The following is a 24338-nucleotide window of genomic DNA, read 5'->3' as shown; positions in this document are numbered from 1 at the left end:
TGGTCTGTGGTATATACCTGTAATGTGTTGGTTGAAGCATGTTAGAAGTACAAACAAAGTGCATTAACGTTCAGTGATGGCTGAAATCAATCGAATCTTTGTAATGAATCATTGAAACGAACGAAGCGATTCGTTAAAATGACTCAAAAGGCCCCCTCTTAAATGAAAGCGACATCTCTTTAAAATCATCCTTGCTTAAACAATCATTACTTCCTGCTTGACTTTTAAATTGAGCATTTATCAAACTTGTTGTCATCCCCCCAAAAGTCCTCTGAGTGTCTTATGATTCTCTTCAGGGTGTGTAAAACCTGGACTGAAAGACCCTCTGTGGTGAACAGCAAGTGTTCAATATTGTTTATATGCCTACGTTGTGTTTTTAATATGCTTTAAGACAAACCATGTGCAAATTCATCAGTCAACAACTCACCATTGCTGAGTATTTTCTCTGAGTATTATAAATCTGCAGTGAACCTGCAGTCTCAAAGTGAAAGCATTAGTTTGACTGAGGCACTTTGTGAACATGAGTATCTGGCAACGGTCTCTGGCTAGTGATGGAATGGAAACCCAAATGATAAAATTTATAATTCATTATCAATTTTATTATGAAGTGAAATGCTTGCAAACATAGTCAATGTTAAAATTACATACAATATAGTCCTGACATGGCTTTCTTTCTCAGTATCATGGCATCATTCTAAATCAGCTCATAGATGATGATATATACTTTCCAGTCACAGTCTATTGAAGAGGTAGCATGTGCTGAAGGACTCTGACTTCAAATTCAGTCCTACCTTTCTCTTGATAAAGAAATGTGAGCAAAACCATTTCACGTTTGAAATGAGTCTTTTTCCTGCATTGGTTTCTGACATGCTTTTCACCATACAGTGAAAACGTGAATACATGTAAACAAAATTGTCATTTATTATAACATAATTAGGTTAATAAAACTGATTGACATCATTGCATATATTTTTCACTTCAGTAAGTGAAGAAAACATTTTTTTAAATATAATTCACAGTGAATCTCAAATGTTTCAAGTGCCCTGTTTAACAAGACTAAAACTAAATAATAATCAACCAAAAAGAAGAAAATCTTCACTTTCTATGATGCTCAGAACTATAGCAAAAAAAAAAAAAAAAAAAAAAAAAATACAGTTCGAGTCACAGTCAGACTTAGTCTGTGTATTTGAAGTATTCACAGTGCATGTGTATGCATTACACATAATTATAACATTACACATCAACATGTACAAAGATGGCCGGTTTTATTAAAATAACTCAAACACACACAGCCACTCAAGACTGATGTCAGAACAGTGTATGACTGAGTGACTCGCTTCATAAATCATCAGGAAGACCGAACACGATCATAAGTGCTGAATTTGGTTTGGAATTCCTTTTTACATAATTTACTGTAAATTCAACTGTAACCATTTAAATGTCACTGGGATTGAGTTGCATTGTGGGACGTTAAAGTTTGATGTGCTCATATGACACACACTAAAGCGATATGTGAAAGTGTCTGTTTGGAACAATCTTTACAGTCACCAACTATAAAAGCTTTTCTCACACACTCACACATTCACGCACACACGCACAACTATATTAGCCAGATGGCCTGTTCCATGTCTCAAGGTCTTTGTGCACTTCCTGTGTCGATATCAGCACACACACACAACTGTTTGCTCATGTCCACTCGGAGCATATCATCATTACCCTCTTATATATCTACTAACTCTACATTCACTGAATGACACGGTCTGCAGCTCTGATCAATAATTCACTATGGAAGCTGATCAAATATACAGCGTTACAAAGAGCCGGCGAGTCCCTCAGCGGCAGCACGGCTAAATCACTTCTCTAAGGTATCGAGGTGCTGTCAAGGGCTCGCGCTAGACTTTCTTCTGAGCGTTTAATATACTATCATAGACAGAGCTGGTGAGGGGAATGTAGCTCTTCTCTGTGTAGTCCAGGAAGAAGAGCGGGTCGCTGATGCTGGACGGGTTGAAGCCGCTCTCCACCAGACTGAACTTCTGCTGCTTGAACGTGCTGGTCATCTCCATAGACTCCTACAGACGCAAACCACATGACACACTGAGCATGAGAACGCCTCAGTCCTGAAGGCAGATGTGGACATGATTGTGACGAAGTGCAGCTACAGTACTGTACATAATGAAACTGATTGGGTACAAGAGAAAGTCCAGAAGTTCCAATCTAGACGTCTAAAAGGTCCTGTTTCCACGCGGTATTAAAGGGTCATGAAACAACATTTTCTGAGATTTTAACACAGTTCAGTGTACTATAGGTGTAAGAAAACAATATTTTCTCTTCAAATCTACCTTAATACCTTTGTTTTTAATGTAAATCAGTGTGTTTTATTATATTTTAATAAACATACTTTCCCAAAATGACAACACTGATTATCACACAGTCAAACTCAAACAGTCAAAGCAAGTGTTTTTTTCTAGTTACAGCCTGACGCAGTTTTCATTTTCACGTCCTGTGCCACGTTGTTTAAATAGAAAATGCATTTGCGTCCATTTGTGTGCCCATGGGCTTCTGGTCTGAAGACGAGGTGTGTGTTCAGGCACATTGTTGAAGCGTTGCTATTTTGAGGAACTGAAAGAGACTGAGCCATTGACCGACTGAAACCTGGTCTAAAGTCAATGGCGCATTATTTTTTTTGTTATTTAAAGAGCACGTTAGTAATAGGAGCCTATAGGCTGTCACACTCACACAGTCACACTCACACAGTCACATAGTCAAACTCACACACTCACACAGTCACACTCACACAGTCACACTCACAGTCACACTCACACAGTCACACTCACACAGTCACACTCACACAGTCACACTCACACAGTCACACTCACACAGTCACACTCACACAGTCACACTCACACAGTCACAGCCACACAGTCAGACTCACACAGTCAGACTCATACACTCATACACACGGTCATACACTCAGTCACACTCACACAGTCACACTCACAGTCATACACTCACTCACTCACTCACTCACTCAGTCACACTCACACAGTGAGACTCACACAGTCAGACTCACACAGTCACACAGACAGACTCAGTCATACTCACACACTCACACAGTCAGACACACACACTCACACAGACAGACTCAGACATACTCATACAGTCACACTCACACAGTCAGACTCACACACTCACACAGTCAGACACACACACACACACACAGTCACACACACACACACACACACACACACACACACACACACACACACACACACACACACACACACACACACACACACACACACACACACAGACAGACAGACTCAGTCATACTCATACAGTCACACAGTCACACAGTCATACTCACAGTCACACAGTGAGACTCACACAGTCATACTCACTCAGTCACAGTCACACTCACTCACACTCACACAGTCATACTCACTCACTCAGTCACAGTCACACACTCAGTCACAGTCACACACTCAGTCACAGTCACACAGTCAGACTCACAGTCACACAGTGAGACTCACACAGTCATACTCACACAGTCACACAGTGAGACTCACACAGTCATACTCACACAGTCACACTCACAGTCATACTCACACAGTCACACAGTGAGACTCACACAGTCATACTCACAGTCACACTCACACAGTCATACTCACAGTCACACAGTCATACTCACACAGTCACACAGGCATACTCACACGGTCACACAGTGAGACTCACACACTCACAGTCATACACTCAGTCATACACTCACTCACACAGTCACACTCAAAAAGTCACACTCACAGTCATACACAGTCACACTCACACAGTCACACTCACACAGTCACACAGTCATACACACTCACACAGTGAGACTCACACAGTGACACTCACACAGTCACACAGGCATACTCACACAGTCATACTCACACAGTCACAGTCATACTCACACAGTCACACTCACACAGTCACACTCACACAGTCACACAGGCATACTCACACAGTCATACTCACACAGTCACACAGGCATACTCACACGGTCACACAGTGAGACTCACACACTCACAGTCATACACTCAGTCATACACTCACTCACACTCAAAAAGTCACACTCACAGTCATACACAGTTACACTCACACAGTCACACTCACACAGTCATACACACTCACACAGTCACACAGTGAGACTCACACAGTGACACTCACACAGTCACACAGGCATACTCACACAGTCATACTCACACAGTCACAGTCATACTCACACAGTCACACTCACACAGTCACACAGGCATACTCACACAGTCACACTCACACAGTCACACTCACACAGTCACACTCACACAGTCATACACAGTCACACTCACACAGTCACACAGTCATACACAGTCACACTCACACAGTCACACTCACACAGTCACACAGTCATACACACTCACACAGTCACACAGGCATACTCACACAGTCATACTCACACAGTCACAGTCATACTCACACAGTCACACTCACACTCACACAGTCACACAGGCATACTCACACAGTCACACTCACACAGTCACACTCACACAGTCACACTCACACAGTCACACTCACACAGTCATACACAGTCACACTCACACAGTCTCACACAGTCACACTCACACAGTCATACAGTCATACTCACACAGTCACACAGTCAGACTCACACAGTCACACAGTGAGACTCACACAGTCATACTCACACAGTCACACAGGCATACTCACACGGTCACACAGTGAGACTCACACACTCACAGTCATACACTCACTCACACAGTCACACTCAAAAAGTCACACTCACAGTCATACACAGTCACAGTCACACAGTGAGACTCACACAGTGAGACTCACACAGTCATACTCACACAGTCATACTCACACAGTCATACTCACACAGTCACACAGTCATACTCACACAGTCACACAGTCAGACTCACACAGTCACACAGTGAGACTCACACAGTCATACTCACACAGTCAGACTCACACAGTCACACAGTGAGACTCACACAGTCATACTCACACAGTCACACAGTGAGACTCACACACTCACAGTCATACACTCAGTCATACACTCACTCACTCACAGTCACACTCAAAAAGTCACACTCACAGTCATACACAGTCACACTCACACACTCACAGTCACACAGTGAGACTCACACAGTCATACTCACACAGTCATACTCACACAGTCACACTCACACAGTGAGACTCACACAGTCATACTCACACAGTCACACAGTCATACTCACACAGTCACACAGTCATACTCACACAGTCACACAGTCATACTCACACAGTCACACTCACACAGTCACACAGGCATACTCACACAGTCACACTCACACAGTCACACAGGCATACTCACACGGTCACACAGTGAGACTCACACACTCACAGTCATACACTCAGTCATACACTCACTCACACAGTCACACTCAAAAAGTCACACTCACAGTCATACAGTCACACTCACACAGTCATACACACTCTAGGGGTGCAACGGATCAAAAAACTCACGGTTCGGATCGTTTCTCGGATCAGAGTCACGGATCGGATCATTTTTCGGATCAGCAAAAAAAAATAAAAAAATTATTATCACTTTTAAATTATTAAATTAAAATATATAAAATCAACTTAAAGTGCACAAGGCATAATATCTTCTTTTTAACATAATTAATGAAAAACAACTTAAAGTGCAACATAAAAAGGCATCTCCTTCCTTTAAACATGGACCAATGCTTGATGTGTTTCCACTGTCATATAGGGCTGTCAAAATTGCTAAGAAATGACGTTCGAATATTCCCTCTAAAAAACACATATTCGAATTATTCGAACATCTGGTTGCGCATTTTGTCAATGACGCGCATTAGGCCTATGTCAATAACAGGACAAATTAATACAAAGAGACATAACTACTTGTATATGTAGTTCATTTAAGTTTAAACATATTTGACAACGTATTACCTTGCTCGCTCGCACTCGCAGGCACTCTTTCTCTCTCTCTCTCTCGCCGTCAACCATGCTGCGTTCACACCAAACGCGAATAGAGCGTCTGGCGCGAGTGATTTCAATGTGAAGTCAGACGCGTTTACGCACGTCTGGAGGTTTTGCGGCGCGAATGAGGCGTCACGCTCTCTACGGTTCATAACGCTCGCCATGACCACGCTGTGTGTGGACTGAACATGCGCACAACTTTTTTTTCATAAATCAATCCGCGGATCACGTGAGTGCCGAACCGAAGATATTGATCCGAACGGATCACGGATCAATGATGATCCGTTGCACCACTAACACACTCACACTCACACAGTCACACAGTGAGACTCACACAGTGACACTCACACAGTCACACAGGCATACTCACACAGTCATACTCACACAGTCACACTCACACAGTCACACAGGCATACTCACAGTCACACAGGCATACTCACACAGTCACACAGTGAGACTCACACAGTCATACTCACACAGTCACACTCACACAGTCACACTCACACAGTCACACTCACACAGTCACACTCACACAGTCACACACAGTCACACTCACACAGTCACACACTCACACAGTCACAAAGTCACACAGTCATACTCACACAGTCACACTCACACAGGCACACAGTCACACTCACACAGTCACACTCACACAGTCACACTCACACAGTCACACAGTCACACTCACACAGTCACACTCACACAGTCTCACTCACACAGTCACACAGTGAGACTCACACAGTCATACTCACACAGTCACACTCACACAGTCACACAGTGAGACTCACACAGTCATACTCACACAGTCACACTCACACAGTCACACTTACACAGTCACACAGTCATACTCACACAGTCACACTCACAGTCACACTCACACAGTCACACTCACACAGTCACACAGTGAGACTCACACAGTCACACTCACACAGTCACACTCACACAGTCACACTCACACAGTCACAGTTATAATGGTTTTTATACTGTACAAACTGTATATTTCCTCCCCTTACACTAACCTTACACCTAAACCTGCGCACACACACGCACGCGCACACGCGCACACACGCACACACACACAGGTTAGTGTTTGTTTTGTACCTGCAGTCGAATGAAGAGAGGTCTAGCATATGATGGCAGCTCTTTGAGGACAATATTGAACAGTTTCTTTCCATCAAACGTGCACTCGGGCCTCACAATCACTGCAGCCATTCCAGCACGACCCTCATTTCCTGCACACAGAAACCCAGATGCTCTTTATCTTACGATTAAATAGCTTCAGATTAAACAGAGTCAAAGCATTAAAAAAACATATACAAACAATCTAACAGACATTAACATTCTAATGTTTCAGTATGGCTGAGTGATTTAGTTAAAAAAAATGTTAAACACGTAATAGCTAAAATAGCTAAAATAAGGGTTTTGGCTCATGTGAAGTCTACAGTACCTGGCACCTGGACTCCATACACATTGACTTCCTGAATAAAATCTACCAGTCCCAGTATCTCTGTCACCTCAGTGGTCGCCACATTTTCACCCTTCCATCTGCAAACAACGGCAGCGTGCAAAATTTATAGTTTCATTTCATCAATAAGACCATGCTCATATGCATACATGCTTGATCACAAATATTTCATCATGGTGACGACAGGCCTTCGAGGTCGTGTGCTCCTCTCTACCTGAAAGTGTCTCCCACTCTGTCTTTGAAGCAGATGAAGTTGTCCTCGTCCTCAGCCATCAGGTCTCCAGTGTTGAAGTAAGCGTCTCCTTTGACAAACACGTTTCGCAGGATCTTCTTCTCTGTCAGCTGTTTGTTTCCAGCGTATCCGAAGAACGGACTCTGACTGCAGATCTTCGACAGCAGCAGCCCCGTCTCACCTGATCATCAACATACAAACACCACGTTAACAGAAAACACAAGTCATTGTGTGTTTATTTACAGAATTATTATACATATTTCAGTGATTATGTGATCATGTCTAATGAGCCAGTCAACATTGCAAAATAACCCGGCTTTTATAAAAAAAAAAAAATAATCTTTTCTCAAACCTGCCCTGGAGATTCTTTGATAACTTTACACATTTAATAGGGAAAAAAAGTTTGCTCTTAAAACTGAAATATCACTGACATAGATATTCTGACCCGAACACCTGCAGTTTAGCTCAGGTGCATCTCTGAGATGTTTCTACACTTAGACTGGACTCTACTGGGGCAAATTCAATTGACTGGACATGATTTGGAAAGGTGTGTTCACATTTACCATTGTTCTGCAAATTATCAGAACAACACTGGACCTCTCTCACTGAATCATTTGAAGTGCTGAAACCATTTACATTTTATTAATTTAGAAGACTTTTTTTTTACAGATTTTATCCAAAGCGACTGATACCATCAGCTGTCAATGCAGTTCTCTTCCTTCACAATTCTTCATTCCTTCACATTGATAGGGAGAAGTTTGTGTAAACAGTTGGCAATCATTTCTGAAACTCTGTTTTGAAGAAGTTCAAGTTCCAAGAGAGATTTATGTGACTGTTAAATTACACCTGTTGGTAACCCAGGAAAGTTTAATACTGCTGCAAGTATGTGTTTTTCTCTTTTGCTCGTGTGCTGAGGCAGTTCCTTGCCATGATGAAGCTGGGGTTGTTGTTGTTTTTCTTCATTTTTCTATACTGACTGTTGCGTGCAATCCTGAAATACAGTATATTGTGAAAAGTTATGTGTTGTGAGAAAGCAATTTCGGGTTCGGGTCAGGTTTGGTCTTTAAATTTAACAGCAGAAGGCTTGGGTCAGATGATCTTGGTATTGGTAAAGTTCAAGCTTCAGTTTAAAGCCTGTGCAGACCTCCAAACCAAAGGTGTAAAAAGCAAAAATAATGTTTTGTCAGTACATTATACTGGCTGGGCTGAATCTGAACGTTTCAGATGCTCTCACCTTTCTGAACATGCTGGCAGAATCCATTGTGGTCTCTCGCAGGCTCATCTCTGATCAGGTCATACTTCACCAGATCATACTTAAAAATCAACTGCAAAAACAAACAAAACACTGCGTTTCAGACAGCATGATCCTATGGAGAAATATCAGCTGGATGATCATTCAAACAGGTGAGACTGATATGAACAAGCACAACCTTCAGCGTGAACGCACAAAACAAAGTGAATAAAGACATGGCTGGGTGAGTTTGGTATTGGTTTGGTATTTTGAGTTTGGAGTCTGGGTGACCCACACAGAGACCTGACCTCAACCCCGACCAACACCTTTGGGATGAACTGGGAGATTGCGAGCCAGGCCTTCTCATCCATCATCAATGTCTGACCTCACTGATGCTCTACTGGATGACTGGGCAAACATTCCCACAGAAACACTAAAAACTTGTGAAAAGCTTTCACAGAAGAGTGGAAGCTGTTTAGCCTGGTTAAAACCAGACCATTCTCAGTAGTAACTGAGTTCTCTTTCATCATCTCGTTTCGAGATCCACCTATGGGAAGGGCATCCGGTACCTGACCTCTGTAGAAGCATCCAATTGCACCAAGTCTGGTTAACAGACAGAAGCGCGCAGCCAATGCCCGGTAAGGCCAAACCCCCTTACCTAAGGCATATATACCCCAATGCGCGCTCATGTACCTCAGTTGTCATTCGCTTCTCGCGATCTCTGTATTACTCAGCTCAGTGAAAATTTACACACTGCTCACCGCGTGTCTGCAGGAGGACATATCGACTCGATCAGCCTCCGCCGGACGTGACAGTCGTGTTTTCAACTGTTGCTGCGTTGCATTCGGAGCCGCCCACGCTCTCCATCTCCGTTTTCCTCCTATTACGGCTGCCCGCCACGGATTTCTCCAGCTTTTTTGCGGATATGTCGCTGTCCAAGCCTGCCGCCTCGTCGGGGGACTCCCTATCACGGGCCTGCCCGGCCGCGTGTGGAGCCCTTATTGCCGCGAAGGACCTTCACCAGCTGTGCGTGGTTTGCTTGGGTCCGAAGCATGCTCGCGAAGCCTTGGAGTATCCTGAGAATTGCAGCCTTTGTCTAAGGCTGCCGAGGAAGCTGCTGAAGCGCCGTTTTAAGGTAGCTGTGACACAGTGCGCCGAGCTCTCCCTAACTTCGGACTCGGACGGAGGACACGGTGATGACGCGCTACCGGGGGCCTCCCGGGGCGCGACTCAGTTCGTTTGGGCTGACCAGCCCAATCCCGCCTTCCCCGAAGAGGACATCTTCGAGGAGGGCGGCCTCGCTCTCGTCCACGAACCGGCCGGTTCTGGCGAGGAGGATGATGCGGCTATCCTTGGGGTCTCCGAGGACGAGGAGGCCATCCCGCCCTCCGGTGTTCCCCAGGCTAGCACGGCCCACACGGCTTTACCACAAGCCGTTCTCCTGGAAGTGTGTGAGCGAGCGGCCAACTCCCCAGAACGTCACCGACCAGGAGAGGGACATTTATGATGGGAAAGTGCTGGGACCCCCTCCCGGCCCGAGGAAACAACTCTTCCCCATCCTCCCGGCGTGCGCTAAGCACATGAGAACGTACTGGAGCGACCCGCTCGACTTCAGACACGGTCTCTCGGGACTCGAGGCTAAGGATATGGCGGCTCACGGTATGGGCGACCCCCCCGCTGTCGAGCCGTCCATCGCCAGACACCTTAACCCCGCTCAGGGTGGGCTACTCGCCCCGCCTAAGCCGGTCCTGCCTAACAAGATGGACCGTTTTGCTGCTTCCATTCACCAAGCCACGTATAAATCTTCGGCCGTGGCTGTCAGGGCGCTGAACGTTTCTTCCCTCCTCTCCGCCTACCAGGCGGAGATTCTCGAGGAACTAGGACAGCAGCTGGCGAAAGGAAATCCTTCGGATACCCTCTGGAAGGAAATCCTCACGGTGAACGACCTCGTTCTCCGTAACGCCCGGCAGGCCGTCCAAGCTTGCGGGCGCTCCATGGCGCTTTCCGTAGTGGGAGAGCGCGCGCTGTGGCTCAATCTGTCAGGACTGCCAGACAGCGAGAAGCGGCGCATCGCAGGCGCGCCGGTGGAGCCCGGCCGGGCTCTATTCGGTCCCGCCGTCGCACTGATGCAACAACGGTGCGATGATAAAAAGAAAGAAGATGAGGCGTTTAAGCTGTGCCTTCCCAGGAGGGCTGCCCCACGCCAGGTGCCCCCTGCGCGTGGGCCTAACCCACCTGCCATAGGTCGACAGTTTGTTCAGGGCAAGGAAAAACCCCGCAGCATCCCTCCACCACGGCAGCAAGCCCCAGCGCCGGCCAAGCGCTGGGGAAAGTCTAATCCCCCCGCGGCCGCGGCCGGGAGACAGGCTAACCCCACTTCTACCGACTCGAAACGTAAGCGGCCTGCCTGACGTTCTTCCGATGGGGGCTTCGAGTCTGCAGTTGCGGGTCACAAACCCGTCGGACTCCCCTCTTTGTTCAGGACCCCCGTCGAAAAGACCCAGGGGTGCCCTCGGCTCACCGCGCCGCGAGACTGCCCAGTTCGCGGGTGCAAGTGTGTGTTTTCCCCCCACGTTCAGGGGGCACTCTGTGAGGTTACGTTCATGTGTAGTGGCACCAAAGCACCACTCGCCCTCTGTTCCCCTCACGTTTTCAATAAAGGCTTCGGCCCAAGTGCATGTCCAGCAAAAAAAACACACAATTCAAAAAAACACGAATCACATAAATTCGTTTCGGAGGGAAATCCCCTCTCTGCAGAGAGATCCCATCTCATTGCAGAAAGAGGAAATTCCTCCGAATCCATGCATGCCGCCCCCAGTGTGCCCACTGGATGGCGGCATTGCATCATTGACAAACCAGCTGGATGCTCACAGCTCCGCTCCAGCCCGAGCGGGGGCGCTCGTGAGCCACGAAGCGGCTTGGCAGGCCATTTCAGCTCCCGAGTGGGTGTTGCGTACCGTAACCAAGGGTTACAGGCTGCAGTTTGCAATGAGACCTCCACATTTCAACGGTGTTCTCTCTTCTCACACAGAGGAAAACGCCGCACACATTCTGAAAGAGGAAATCTCCTCTCTTCTAAGCAAGGGAGCGATTCAGAGGGTACCACCCAATCTGGTAAACCAGGGTTTTTATTCCCGGTATTTCCTTGTTCCAAAGAAATGCGGCCCACCCCGCCCCATATTGGATCTTCGAGTGTTGAACAAGCACTTGAGGAAATACAAGTTCAGAATGTTGACACAAGGCTCTCTCGCCCGCGCCATAAAACAGAACGACTGGTTCACATCAGTCGATCTGAGAGACGCTTTCTTTCACGTAAGCATTTACCCCCCACACAGGAAGTATCTTCGTTTCGCCTACCAAGGCACATGTTACGAATTTACAGTTCTGCCGTTCGGGCTCAGTTTGAGTCCCCGAACGTTCTGTTTATGTGCGGAAGCGGGTTTGACGCCCCTGAGACTATCAGGGCTGAGAATTCTGACGTACATAGACGATTGGCTCATCATAGCCGAATCGAAGGAGAGTGTGTCGCGGGACACCACCCGGGTACTCGCGCACATCACATCCCTCGGTTTCAATGTGAATATGAGGAAGAGCAATCTGACTCCCAGTCAGAATGTCATTTTCCTGGGCTTGGAATTGAGCTCAGTCTCCATGCGAGCGCGTCTCTCTCAAGAGCGCGTTCGCTCTCTGATGGACTGTCTGTCTCGTTTCAGAGAAGGGGCGAGAGTACAATACCGTACATGCCTCAGGCTGCAGGGTCTCATGGCTTCATCTATCCAGGTGGTGCCATTGGGTCTACTGAGAATGAGAGCGTTCACGAAATGGGTTTTGTCACTACATTTCAGCCCGATTCACGATCTCTGCCGCTCAGTTACGGTGACGCGCGCCTGCTCGGCGGCCCTGCGTCATTGGGAGAGCGAGGACTTTTACGCACGGGGAACCCCCCTCGGGACGGTTACGATGCGGAAAGTTGTGACGACAGATGCGTCCTTAACAGGCTGGGGAGCCACCCAGGAAGGTAGAACGGTGAACGGTCTGTGGCCGAGCAGACTACGTTCAGCGCACATAAATTATTTAGAGCTCCTGACCATCTGGAAAGCTCTAAATCATTTTCTGCCTCGCCTGCAGGGACATCACGTTCTAGTACGGTGCGACAATACCACGGCAGTGGCTTATATCAACCGTCAGGGCGGCATGCGCTCGTCGAAACTCCACGCTCTAGCGTACAAGCTTTTGGTGTGGAGCAGACGGGTGTTTCTGTCATTACGCGCGACTCATGTTCCGGGCATTCTGAACAGAGGCGCGGATCTGCTATCGAGGGGAAACCCAATCTACAGGGATTGGCGTCTTCACCCGCAGATAGTGGAGATTTTATGGGCGAGATTCGGACAGGCAGCCGTAGATCTATTCGCCTCGCGCGAAAACCACCATTGTCCTATGTTCTTCTCGCTAAAGGACGTGGACGCGCCCCTCGGGGCGGACGCACTGGCCCACCCATGGCCCAAAGTGCTGCTGTATGCTTTTCCTCCCCTGTGCCTTATAATTCCTACACTGGCCAGGGTGAGGGAGCATGGCCTGTCTCTTATTCTGATAGCACCCAGGTGGCCCAAATCCCCGTGGCTGGCAGAGATAATCCCTCTGTTATACGCCGAGCCATGGCGCCTCCCCCCTCGCACGGACCTGTTGTCCCAAGCCAACGGGGAGATTTACCACCCCCACCCGGACAGGGTGGCTCTCTGGGCCTGGCCCGTGAGAGGACGAACCTAAATGCACTGGGGCTCCCGCCGCGTGTAATTGCCACGATCCAGAATGCCAGGGCCGCGTCCACGCGATCCCTGTATGGTGGTAAGTGGCAAGTGTTCGAGGGGTGGTGTGATGGGCGTGGTCTCACATCTTATCAGTGCTCGGTGCCCGATATTCTGTGTTTCCTGCAGGACCTCATGGAGAAGGGCAGGTCCTTTTCCACTATTAAGGTCTATCTGGCTGCGATTTCAGCCTGCCATGTGGGTTTTGAGGGCTCGTCGGTTGGGCAGCACCCTCTAATCCGCAGGTTTATGAAGGGTGCACGCCGCTCTTTACCGGTCACCAGGAGATTTGTTCCGGAGTGGGACCTCTCCATGGTGCTGGAAGCGCTGTCTCTACATCCCTTTGAGCCGCTGGGGAGTATCTCCCTTAAGCTGCTGTCCCTCAAGACAGCTTTGCTCTTGGCCTTGGCATCTGCTAAACGGGTCAGTGAGCTACACGCACTCTCGGTTCATTCCTCGTGCGCTAAATTCTCCCTAAGTGGAGATAAGGTTTCTCTTAAGCCTAACCCGGCCTTCATGCCGAAATGCTTCCCTGCGTTCACGTCGGAGGTTTTGGAGCTGTCCGCTTTTCACCCTCCACCCTTCGCTTCCCCGGAGGATCAGAGGCTGAATGCTCTGTGTCCCGTCCGTGCTCTGCGAGCATATATGACCAGGACCAGTGCTTTCCGTAAGAGCGACCAGCTCTTTGTTTCATGGGCTCCTCCGCACAGGGGGAGTCCCATTTCGAAGCAACGCCTCTCACATTGGCTTGTGGATGCGATAACTATGGCGTATGAAGCGAAGGGAGTGCAGCCCCCAGAGGGCATCAGAGCTCATTCCACAAGAGGCTTAGCCACCTCTTGGGCTTTGTTCAGGGGAGTGTCACTGCAGGACGTCTGCTCCGCTGCCAGCTGGGCCTCTCCTCATACCTTCGTGCGTTACTACCAGTTAGATGTCACTAGAACCTCGGTGGCACACTCGGTCCTAGGGGTAGGGTCCTCTTAACCCTTTCCCTCAAGCTCCGTTGGGTATCCAACAAGGAGTGAACGGGCGGGCCAGTCATGTTCATTCCAGTCACCAAACACTTGCATTCCTTCTTGGGTTTAGCTATGTGCATTGGTAATGGGGGGCTATTCTCATGTATGTGTCTCATGCATGGTGCATGCTCTGCTTGTCCACTGCAGTCAGCGTGGCGTTATGCTGGCAGGGTCATGTTTTTCTTTTAGGACGTGTCAGGCACCACCTCTCGGAGGTGACCGTCCTTCTCTGGTTGCAGAATTTCACTGTAGGTGTATTGGGCAATCGGGGAGCTGTCCAGGTCTCCCATAGGTGGATCTCGAAACGAGAAGATGAAAGAGAACAATAGGTTACTGTCGTAACCCCGGTTCTCTGAAACATCGAGTGGAGAGATCCACCAGCTTTGCCCCGCTTGCTGCACGAGAAGCGAATATACTTACTGAGGTACATGAGCGCGCATTGGGGTATATATGCCTTAGGTAAGGGGGTTTGGCCTTACCGGGCATTGGCTGCGCGCTTCTGTCTGTTAACCAGACTTGGTGCAATTGGATGCTTCTACAGAGGTCAGGTACCGGATGCCCTTCCCATAGGTGGATCTCTCCACTCGATGTTTCAGAGAACCGGGGTTACGACAGTAACCTATTGTTATGGTCTGGCAAAGCTCCATAGACAAATCATTTCCAAAGGGGCGTCACCAACGGACGTCGCTCAAATGCCTCTCGGCGCAATTGGATAGACCTAAAACTCCAAAAACCAATCAGAGCGATCGTCATGTGTAAAGCCATATGCTGCGTCCCAATTCGCCTATGTTACATTACGCCATAAAAGTATGTACTCTTTTTGTGAAGAAAATGTATTTACTTTTGAATGTGTAGCAAAAAAGTAGGCAACTTTTGGACATACTACTTCGTCATCTTTATCGGACGGATCTGTCGCGTGCATCCCGTCATGTAAACTGCCCTGTCAATCATCTTGTCACAGTTAAAATCCTCTATTAAATCTAATTTAATTTCCTACCGTTTCGGAGAGAAATGTAGTAGCACGTTCATCTGCCAGTGGGTCTTTCATGGAGACTGTCCTCATGTGTTTGCAATTTGAATATAATAATGCTGCATTTAAAAGTTGGTGCGCTTCACCAACGGAGTGGACGTCGCTCAGATGCCTCTGGGCACAATTGGATAGGCTAGACCTAAAACCAATCAGAGCGATCGTCATCGTGTAAAGCCCACCTCAACGTTTCTGATTGGTGCCGCGATTTCTACGGCATGGAAATGGCCTTGAATGAGCTCTTTGCCAGACTACTTGCAGAGCAAATCTCAATTTGCCGGAAGTTGTCTGGGTTTTCCCAGGCTAGAAGCTGTTATAACTGAAAAGGGGGACCAACTCCATGTTAATGTCTGTGTCTAGAATGTGATGTCATTACAGTCCCTGTTGGTGTAATGTCCCAGTACTTATATAATGTATATACAATACAGTGGTGCTTGAATGTCTGTAAACCCTTTAGTATTTTCTGTATTTCTGCATAAATATCAGATGTTCACAAAAGTCCTAAAAGTAGACAAAGAGAACCCACTCAAACAAATGAGATAAAAATATATACTTTGTCCACAAAACATGTTCCCAACAGCTTGTCCTCTTGATCTTTAGCAAACTGCAGACAGACAGCAATGTCCTTTTTGAAGATGTTGCAACTTGGCCATGCACACCATGTTCTCCTGATGGTGAACTCATGATCATCAACATCAGCCAACTAGAAGGTTAAAAGTTACCCGTGGATCCTTTGTGACCTCACGGACTATTACAGTCTCGCTTTCAGAGTGGTCTTTGCTGGTCGACCACTCCAGGTGAAGGGAGCAATTGTCTTAAATCTCCTCAATTTGAACACAATCTGTCGGACTGTGGATTTGTGGAGTCTTTAGAGATGGTTTTATAACCTTTTCCAGTCTGATGAGCAATAACAACTCTTTTTCTGAGGTTCTCAAAAATCTTTGTGAATTGCACGGGTTTAATTTTTAATATTTTAAACTGAATTGAAACTAAATTGAACTCCAAGATTTCAAATGGATTTTGAAAACTAAATTTAAGACATTTTTAAGACCTGCACATATAAAATGAATACCGTATGTCCATACAGAACAAGAGTACCCCTGACCCCCTCACACAAGCACTCATCAACATGGGTGTGTATTTTTGTTGCATCTCCAGTAATTCATTTTTGTTCAGTCTCTGTTTTTTGACTGTGGAACAACGTGCTTAAAAACTTAAGCTGAGCATACAGAGTACTCTTGTTTAGAAAAACTGGACTGCGCACATGTGCACTATACCATACACTAGCGTATGCGTAAAAACCTTTACTTTGAGCTTAATTTAGGAAAAACTTCAGACAGAAACTTTCATTTTCAGCCTGAACCAGCACATAGCATTAAAACAAATAAACACACTCAACAAGAACATCTTAAACACACAACACAGATGATATCTCTGCTCTGCTGGTCACTGACCCTGGGTCTTTGACAACAAAGCAAAGAGATGCAAGAAATGAATTATGCCGCAATCCCATGTTTGATGTTGAGACGCACCCCTATAGATCTAGTTTAAATATTTACTAAGACTTGCTTATCTTTTTATTGCCCTTTAAACTTGACAATCATAAGCCCACGGTGAATTGAAGAGTTTCTGAACTGACCTTGTAAAAGAAATTGGAGCGTCCGACGGCTCCGATCTTGCCGACGTGGTTCATGAAGCACAGGTTTCCTTCGGTGGAGCCGTAGATCTCACACATGCGGATCTCCCCGAAACGCCGGAGGAACTCCCTCCAAACATCCTGCCGGAGACCGTTCCCAACACCCATGAGCACCCTGTGATCCTTCTCATTCTCTGCCTAACAGACAGACACACACACACACACCAAGCACATCAAGACGAAGCTTTTCACGATCAATTCAATTCCATTCACATTTATTTGTATAGCGCTTTTCACAATACACATCGTTTCAAAGCAGCTTTACAGAGTCCACATTACAATGTAGAGTGATCTGTTATGAGAGGTAACGGTCCATACACAATATGTACATATTCAAATCACAGTTAGCTAAAAATTTATTAATTTAAACAATGCAATAATTTAAGGCACACAGATCACACAGACTCTGCATGGTGAAGGTTCATGTCGGAGACTACAGAGATGCCTTGGATGCCCTGAGAGAAACCGGCAAAGTGGCATACTTGAGGATTGAGTCCAGTGTGTAATTAATGGGGGAATTACAGTGTGTAATTAGCTAGGGTGATTTCTTATGTCAAAAGAGCTCACTCTCTGGCTCGGGTCACTCCTTCGACGCAAGTCTTTTCCTGCATTTTCTGACATTTTTTATCCTGCAGTGCTGCATTTCTCAGTAAGACCGTGTGTGTGTGGGTAAACAATGCGAGCCAGTCAGACCAGCAGAACCACTCCATATTCACAACAGCCTCGTGGATGTGTGTGCTGTCAGTTAAAGCTCATCAATGGACTGACTAACAACATTTCCAGCTCTTACACGAGACTTGTGCCATTTTGCAAACTCACTCTGTATGTGGATGTTCCTGCTGCAGAATATGTACTTCTGGTCTTACGTGCCTGTCACTGTGATGTTTTGTGTGTTTGCTTAGCTAGCAGATCGGTGTACGGACTGTCCGGGCCATTAGAGGACGGGCACAAAGAGATCTTTGACAGACTCTGGGACACGCTGAACCGTGAATGAAAAACATGAACAAAAGAGCCGTCTGTCAGTTAGCCATGAAAACGCTACACAACCCCACACAAAACAAAAAGTTCATTTTCATGGATTCGCAGAGCACATGGATACATTCTTTGCAGAGTTTGTCTGCGTGACCAAAGACACACACGCTCTGCAGTGAGCTTCTGCGCACGGACCCTTCTGGAGTCCTGGGTCCATGATACGCATGTGACGCATAATGAAGAACCAACAGGACCGTGGCGGGGCTTATTGTTATGAGATTACGTAATATATGCACTTTCATTCACACAAACTAAAACCAAGCATTTATAATGTCAAAATGAATGACCAGAAACTAGACAGCATCAAAAACAACACAAAGGGTCATACATGCATACGAGTCATGCTCAGAAAACACCGCAGGAAAGGGATCAACTACAGTAAGTCAAACTTACTGTAACAGGGTTAAAATTAACAACAGAGTCCGAATTCAATTGCTACATATTTTTAGATGTAATAATCAACCTGAGTTGTGTAATTTTTATACCACGTTTTTCATCACATAACTCCAATTTGTTGTTGATTTACACATTTAAACAGTGGCGGTCATGAAAACTTGTTTTTTTGACAGATTTATTCAAACATGCATTAAATTTGTTTTATAAATACAACTTTTGCTGAAATGATCAGGCAAAAGGGCAGCATTTTCTGAGATTTACCCACATCCTGCATATACCCACACAGATTTACATGAGGAAACCATTGAAATGAGGTACTGTACCACAGGCTGATTGCACAGATATCGGCAAAGCTCTCCTATATACTGGAATATGGTGACATTGTGTTTCCTGCAGTCATTCCAGAACTGAGAGGCAGAAAACTTCTTCTTCAGGACACAGGTGGCACCTAAATGACAAAAGCACAGAGACAGATATGAAACTAAACATTCATTCTGATGTGCGGTTTTGGTGAAAGGGCAGAAAATGGAAATATTTTAGCAGCATTAGACAGCTCTTGTACTCAAAGCATCGTCTGTATTTAAAGGCTGAATTAAGGAATTAAGGAATGACCACACAAAGTCACATAAGCTTTGTCATCCAAGGTCAAAAGAAAGCATTTCTATGATCATCTCAAGTCAAGTCACCTTTATTCATATAGCGCTTTTTACAATACAGATTGTATCAACTTCAGCTTCACAGTGAGAACATGAAAATAATGCAACAAAGTTTGTTTCTAGAAGAAAATTGCGTCACCGTCCACCCTAAGTAAGGCAGATCAATAATATTGTTAAATATTAAATGTCCCCAACTAAGCAAGCCAAATCCAAAGGCAACAGTGGCAAGGAACCAAAACTCCATCAGTGACAGAATGGAGAAAAAAAGAAAAAAACCTAGGGAGAACCCTGAGAATCATCTGGGATATACACATAACACATTATAGACTTCTATAATTCAATGTTAGGCTGCATAGATTAGGTCAGCCGGAACCGGGAATACTTCCCATAAATCCTGATGTACTCGTTACATCATAAGAAGAATGGCATCTATGCTAATTCTAGTGTTTTTGTTTATCCCGAGGTGTTCCCGCAGCCTACCGGATCCAGGCTGTATCCAGATCTGATGAAGGACCTGCGCCTTGACACACACTCACACACACACACACTCCAGATCTGATGAACGCCTGGACCCGCTGTCATAGCGGGGTGCTGAAGTGCCAACTAGTTTCTCCTTATGGAGGATCCCTTTACCACTCTACAGATAAAGCGTTGTCGGGAAAATGCGGTTCGCGTATCTCCCCCGAAGTGATACAATTCTGTATCAAAATGTTAAGGCCAGACAAGTAGTTTTTTTAAGGCTTGGTTTGTAGGGAATTACAACCCTGCGCACATATATTCACACGCGCATACCAATAGACTGAACTGGTAATGCGCATGTGCACGCCATCAGCGTTCTCACTGGTCTCGCGTTTAAAGTCTGTGTAGAGTTTCCTGTTAGAACGGTGTCGTGTTAGCGGCCCCTAAGTTCATAACTAATGATCGTTGCGACAGAAGTGAATCAATCAAACTAACTTTAGCTGGAAAATAACTTTATTCAAGAACTGCTATAAAGCCAAAACAATCTCTGTTACTTTAAACTATCCTTGTGTCTCTGTAAAGCTGCTTTGGAACAATCTACATTGTTAAAAGCGCTATATAAATGAAGATGACTTGACTTGACTTGACTTGGGATAAAATGTAACTAAACAGTGTACACGAACGATAAGAGCGATAACTTATAGATAAATACACAATATCATTCTGTTTATTATAAGCATGCTGCAGTTTTGTCGTCTGTTGCCTTCAATGCTCGAGCTCTGTAAGCAGGATGGATTCTGATTGGCTGTCAATGTTTTTATCGTTCATCAGCTGGAAGAAATGGTTCTGAAATATCAACAGCGATATCATTTCTATCGTTACAGTTGTGGTGTGATCTCTGCTATTCTTTTATATGTTTTATATATCTTCTCGATGTATACACAGGAGAATCGTTGTCATTCAGGAATAAGATCGTCATCTATTAATGATTAATTTACTGAGACATTTTTCTAAATATCTTCTTTTGTTCCAGATTAGAAAGAAATGCATACAGGTTTAGAATGACATGACATGATAATTTTAGGGTGACCTTTGAGGAGCAAGTCATAAACATTCTTTGACCCAGTCTGTGTTTGGATTAGATGACATGAGTGTCATTAATTACCACAAGAAAGCATCAAGGTTTGCGATCCCCTACAGTTTTTTCACTAAAAGGTTTGATTAAGAGAATTACCCAATTCAATGGTCCCTCCGATGCCCACGAGCGAGGCTGCACTATGATACAGGGGGAGCGGCGTGTAGATGACATCACTTCCTGTCCCGCCGTACGCCCAAAACCCAGCTGCCGCTTTCAGGGACTGCAAGTGTGTGATGACTGCAGCTTTGGGCAGCCCTGCAACACACAACACACCATGACAATACAGAAGAGTAGAGGATACAGTAATGACAACATAATCCACACTCGAAAAACATGGATCTTCACCAGTCAGTAGTCCCACGCTGCGTCCCAATTCGCATACTATCCACCCTAAATAGTATTCGAAAATAGATTAAGTACGTCCCTAATTGTAGTATGTTGAAATGAGTGTTCCTAAGATACCCGGATGGTCTACTATCTCCAGGCAGAATCCGAAGTGCAGATCGATGCGCACGCTAACGGCTAATATTGGCCACAACCCATCGCGCGCTGGACGAGGATTCGGTTAGAACTACAAACACGAGTGAAAAGTCTTAAAAAACTACAGACATGGAGGATGTGCGGTGCTTATGTAGAGAGGTTTAGATAAAGGCGTTTGAGTGATTAATTATCAGTATCTAACCTGACGAAAAAAATTTTATTCAGTGTTTTCTACATTATATTGCATCTGCAGGAGCACTGCGAACTTTTGAAAAGATACGTTTAGCCATTAACCTTTAAATGCATCATTATATTCAAATTGCAAACACATGAGGAGAGTCTCCGCATGAAAGACCCACGACTGGCAGATCAACGTGCAACAACAGTTCTCTCCGAAACGGTAGGAAATTAAATTAGATTGAATGGAGGATTTTAACGGTGACAGGATGATTGACAGGTGGCACATAACTAAGCAACAGAGAGCAATCGTTAAAGATGACGAAGTAGTATGTCCCAAAGCTTGCCTACTCTTCTGCTACACACTCAAAAGTATGTACTTTTTCTTCACACAAAGAGTACATACTTTTAGGGCGTAGTATAAGTTATACTCTTTCAGGCTCGGCCAAGGGCTTTGGGAACACTGAACCTGTTCATCAGGGTCTTTGGGATCTCCAGAAACACAGAGATGTCCACCGAGATGAAGAGAAACTCATCACATACCGGTAGTGCCTGAGGTGAAGATGTAGAGCGTGGGGGTTTTGAGGCAGGTGACGGAGCGGCGCTCGGCTGGGACGGGCTCGTGTGAAGCGCTCTCGATCTGATCCAGCAGACTGTGCACATCAGGACGAGCGCTCGCTGCGCTCAAACACCACACTGACACACCGTCCTCACGGAGACCTGGGAGAATCTCCTCCAGAGTGTCTAGAAGATCTGCAAGAACAACCACTAGCAATGAAAATCTTCATTTCAAACTATTAAAAGAAGAAAGAAACAAAAAAAGAGCAAAAAATAAATAAAATAAACGAAAAAAATGTCAACATAATACTCAACCTGTTCGAAAAACTAATCATAAATAATACGACACAATATTATAAATGATAAATGCTTACCCATTTATAGATAACTTTTTACCTATATACATTGTATACCTTTAAATAGTGTAATAAAACCAGATTAAACTTTATCTTCAGGTGTCTGTGTTTCAGTGTAATTATACAGTACTAAGTAATAATAGTAAACTACATGTACTAACTATTGGGTTAGGAATAGAGGTTGGTTTATGGTTAGTTGCATGTAATTGTTACTATATAAAATATAGGCTATATAATAGATTAAATGTGAATTTTTTAACATTGAGAAAGTTTATAATGCACAGCTCGAGCAAAGCCTACTCAAACAAAACAGTCCAGCACCTGCAGACAGGTTACCAGGGTAATAGGTCGAGGATTAAAGGGTCAAAGGTCAATCTGGGGATCTGTCATCCTTCGTTCTTTATAGCAATTCGCTTATTAGCTATTTTGCGAGCATGTTTTATGTTTTTTGTTAATTCGTTTAAGTTTGCCAATTTATATTTATACATTAGGAAAAAACAAAGAAATAAAAACCACCTGTTTTAATGATAAGAGATCTAGTTATTTCGTTCGCTTACATAAGTAACACATTTAGCGCATCGTCGTCGTGTGGTTGAGAAGTGTCAGGAATGAGTGTACCTGCTCCGACCACCAGTAGTTTGGCTCCACAGCAGGTCAGACAGTGCAGCAGTGACCTGGGCTTGATGATCGTGTTGAGGAACGCCACGGCACAGCCCAGTTTGCAGAAGCCGAACCAAACCGCGATGAAGTCGGGCTCGTTGCTCATGAGGAGCGCCACCGTGTCTCCCTTCCCCACCGCGTCCTGGAACACGCGCGCGACCCTGTTGCTGCGCGCCTCCAGCTCTCCATAGGTGTAAGTCACTCCTTCATAAACCACAAAAGCTTTCTTAGGGATCCGCTGGGCTTGTTGAACAAACCTGTCTATGACCGTCACGACCCGCGAGGAGCTTTTGTAGCTCTCCAGACGCGCTCCGTACCGTATGACTTTCATTAAATACAGGGCGTCTTTCCAGAAGTATGGAAAACACAAGCGCTGCGCGAGATGCGCGGAGAAGATTCCCGTCAACAGAGCCGCGATCCATGACAACATCTCTGACAAATGAGCCTGACTCGGTCAAAGTGGTCTAACCGTTAACATTGTTAAACTGCTTCGGGTCGGGTTGTTTAATGGATGTTATAAAACGTCGCACAGCACTGTCATCCTAATTTATGCAATGTTCAGGGTGTCACGTGACTGTTGTTGTACAACCATGGGCGTGTCGTCGGGGCCACGCGCTCGGCACTGATTATCAAGCTTACTACTATCATAGGACTTACCATAGCAACAGGGCGTGGCGCATAGTCTAGTAGTGTCACGCCCATAACAGCCACTCGGATGTTTTGTGAACACGAGAGCATGACGTAGACGTAGAGCCTTAAACAAGTGACTTTTGTTAGTTAATTAATGTAAACTTGTAAAAAGTGTGTGACCTGAAGTCACATTTGTCACATCTCATACACAGTAGCAATGTATACACAAAATATATAAGAAATGTCTTTGAAATTAACCATTAGTAGCATTTTAGCATAAACACATTTTATTTATGTTTCTGTTTGTTTACTGTT

At 45.5% G+C, this 24338-nt stretch overlaps 1 protein-coding gene across 1 annotated transcript; it reads right to left on the bottom strand.

Moving 5' to 3' along the window:
• Positions 1–572: 572 nt before the first annotated feature.
• On the bottom strand, positions 573–23958 carry slc27a6 (solute carrier family 27 member 6). Its single transcript, XM_082157349.1, has 10 exons — positions 23352–23958; positions 22363–22572; positions 21259–21417; positions 19233–19357; positions 17425–17619; positions 8941–9031; positions 7689–7887; positions 7457–7554; positions 7111–7241; positions 573–2069 (listed from the first exon to the last, which is right to left on the bottom strand). The coding sequence occupies exons 1-10, from the start codon at positions 23821–23823 to the stop codon at positions 1893–1895; spliced, it is 1857 nt and encodes a 618-aa protein (XP_082013475.1). The 5' UTR covers positions 23824–23958; the 3' UTR covers positions 573–1892.
• Positions 23959–24338: the final 380 nt, after the last annotated feature.

This window comes from Leuciscus leuciscus, assembly GCF_965113295.1.
Source record: "Leuciscus leuciscus genome assembly, chromosome: 24".
NCBI classification, from domain to species: domain Eukaryota; kingdom Metazoa; phylum Chordata; class Actinopteri; order Cypriniformes; family Leuciscidae; genus Leuciscus; species Leuciscus leuciscus.
This window is presented reverse-complemented; position numbering and strand designations above follow the sequence as displayed.

Excerpts from the sequence above, each read along its gene's own strand:
- slc27a6 (XM_082157349.1), bottom strand. The coding sequence starts at position 23,823 with ATGTTGTCATGGATCGCGGCTCTGTTGACGGGAATCTTCTCCGCGCAT. Across the intron at positions 9,032-17,424 it reads GCTCCAATTTCTTTTACAAG|TTGATTTTTAAGTATGATCT; the intron begins GTCAGTTCAGAA and ends TTGTTTTTGCAG. Across the intron at positions 7,555-7,688 it reads AGAGTGGGAGACACTTTCAG|ATGGAAGGGTGAAAATGTGG; the intron begins GTAGAGAGGAGC and ends CGTTGTTTGCAG.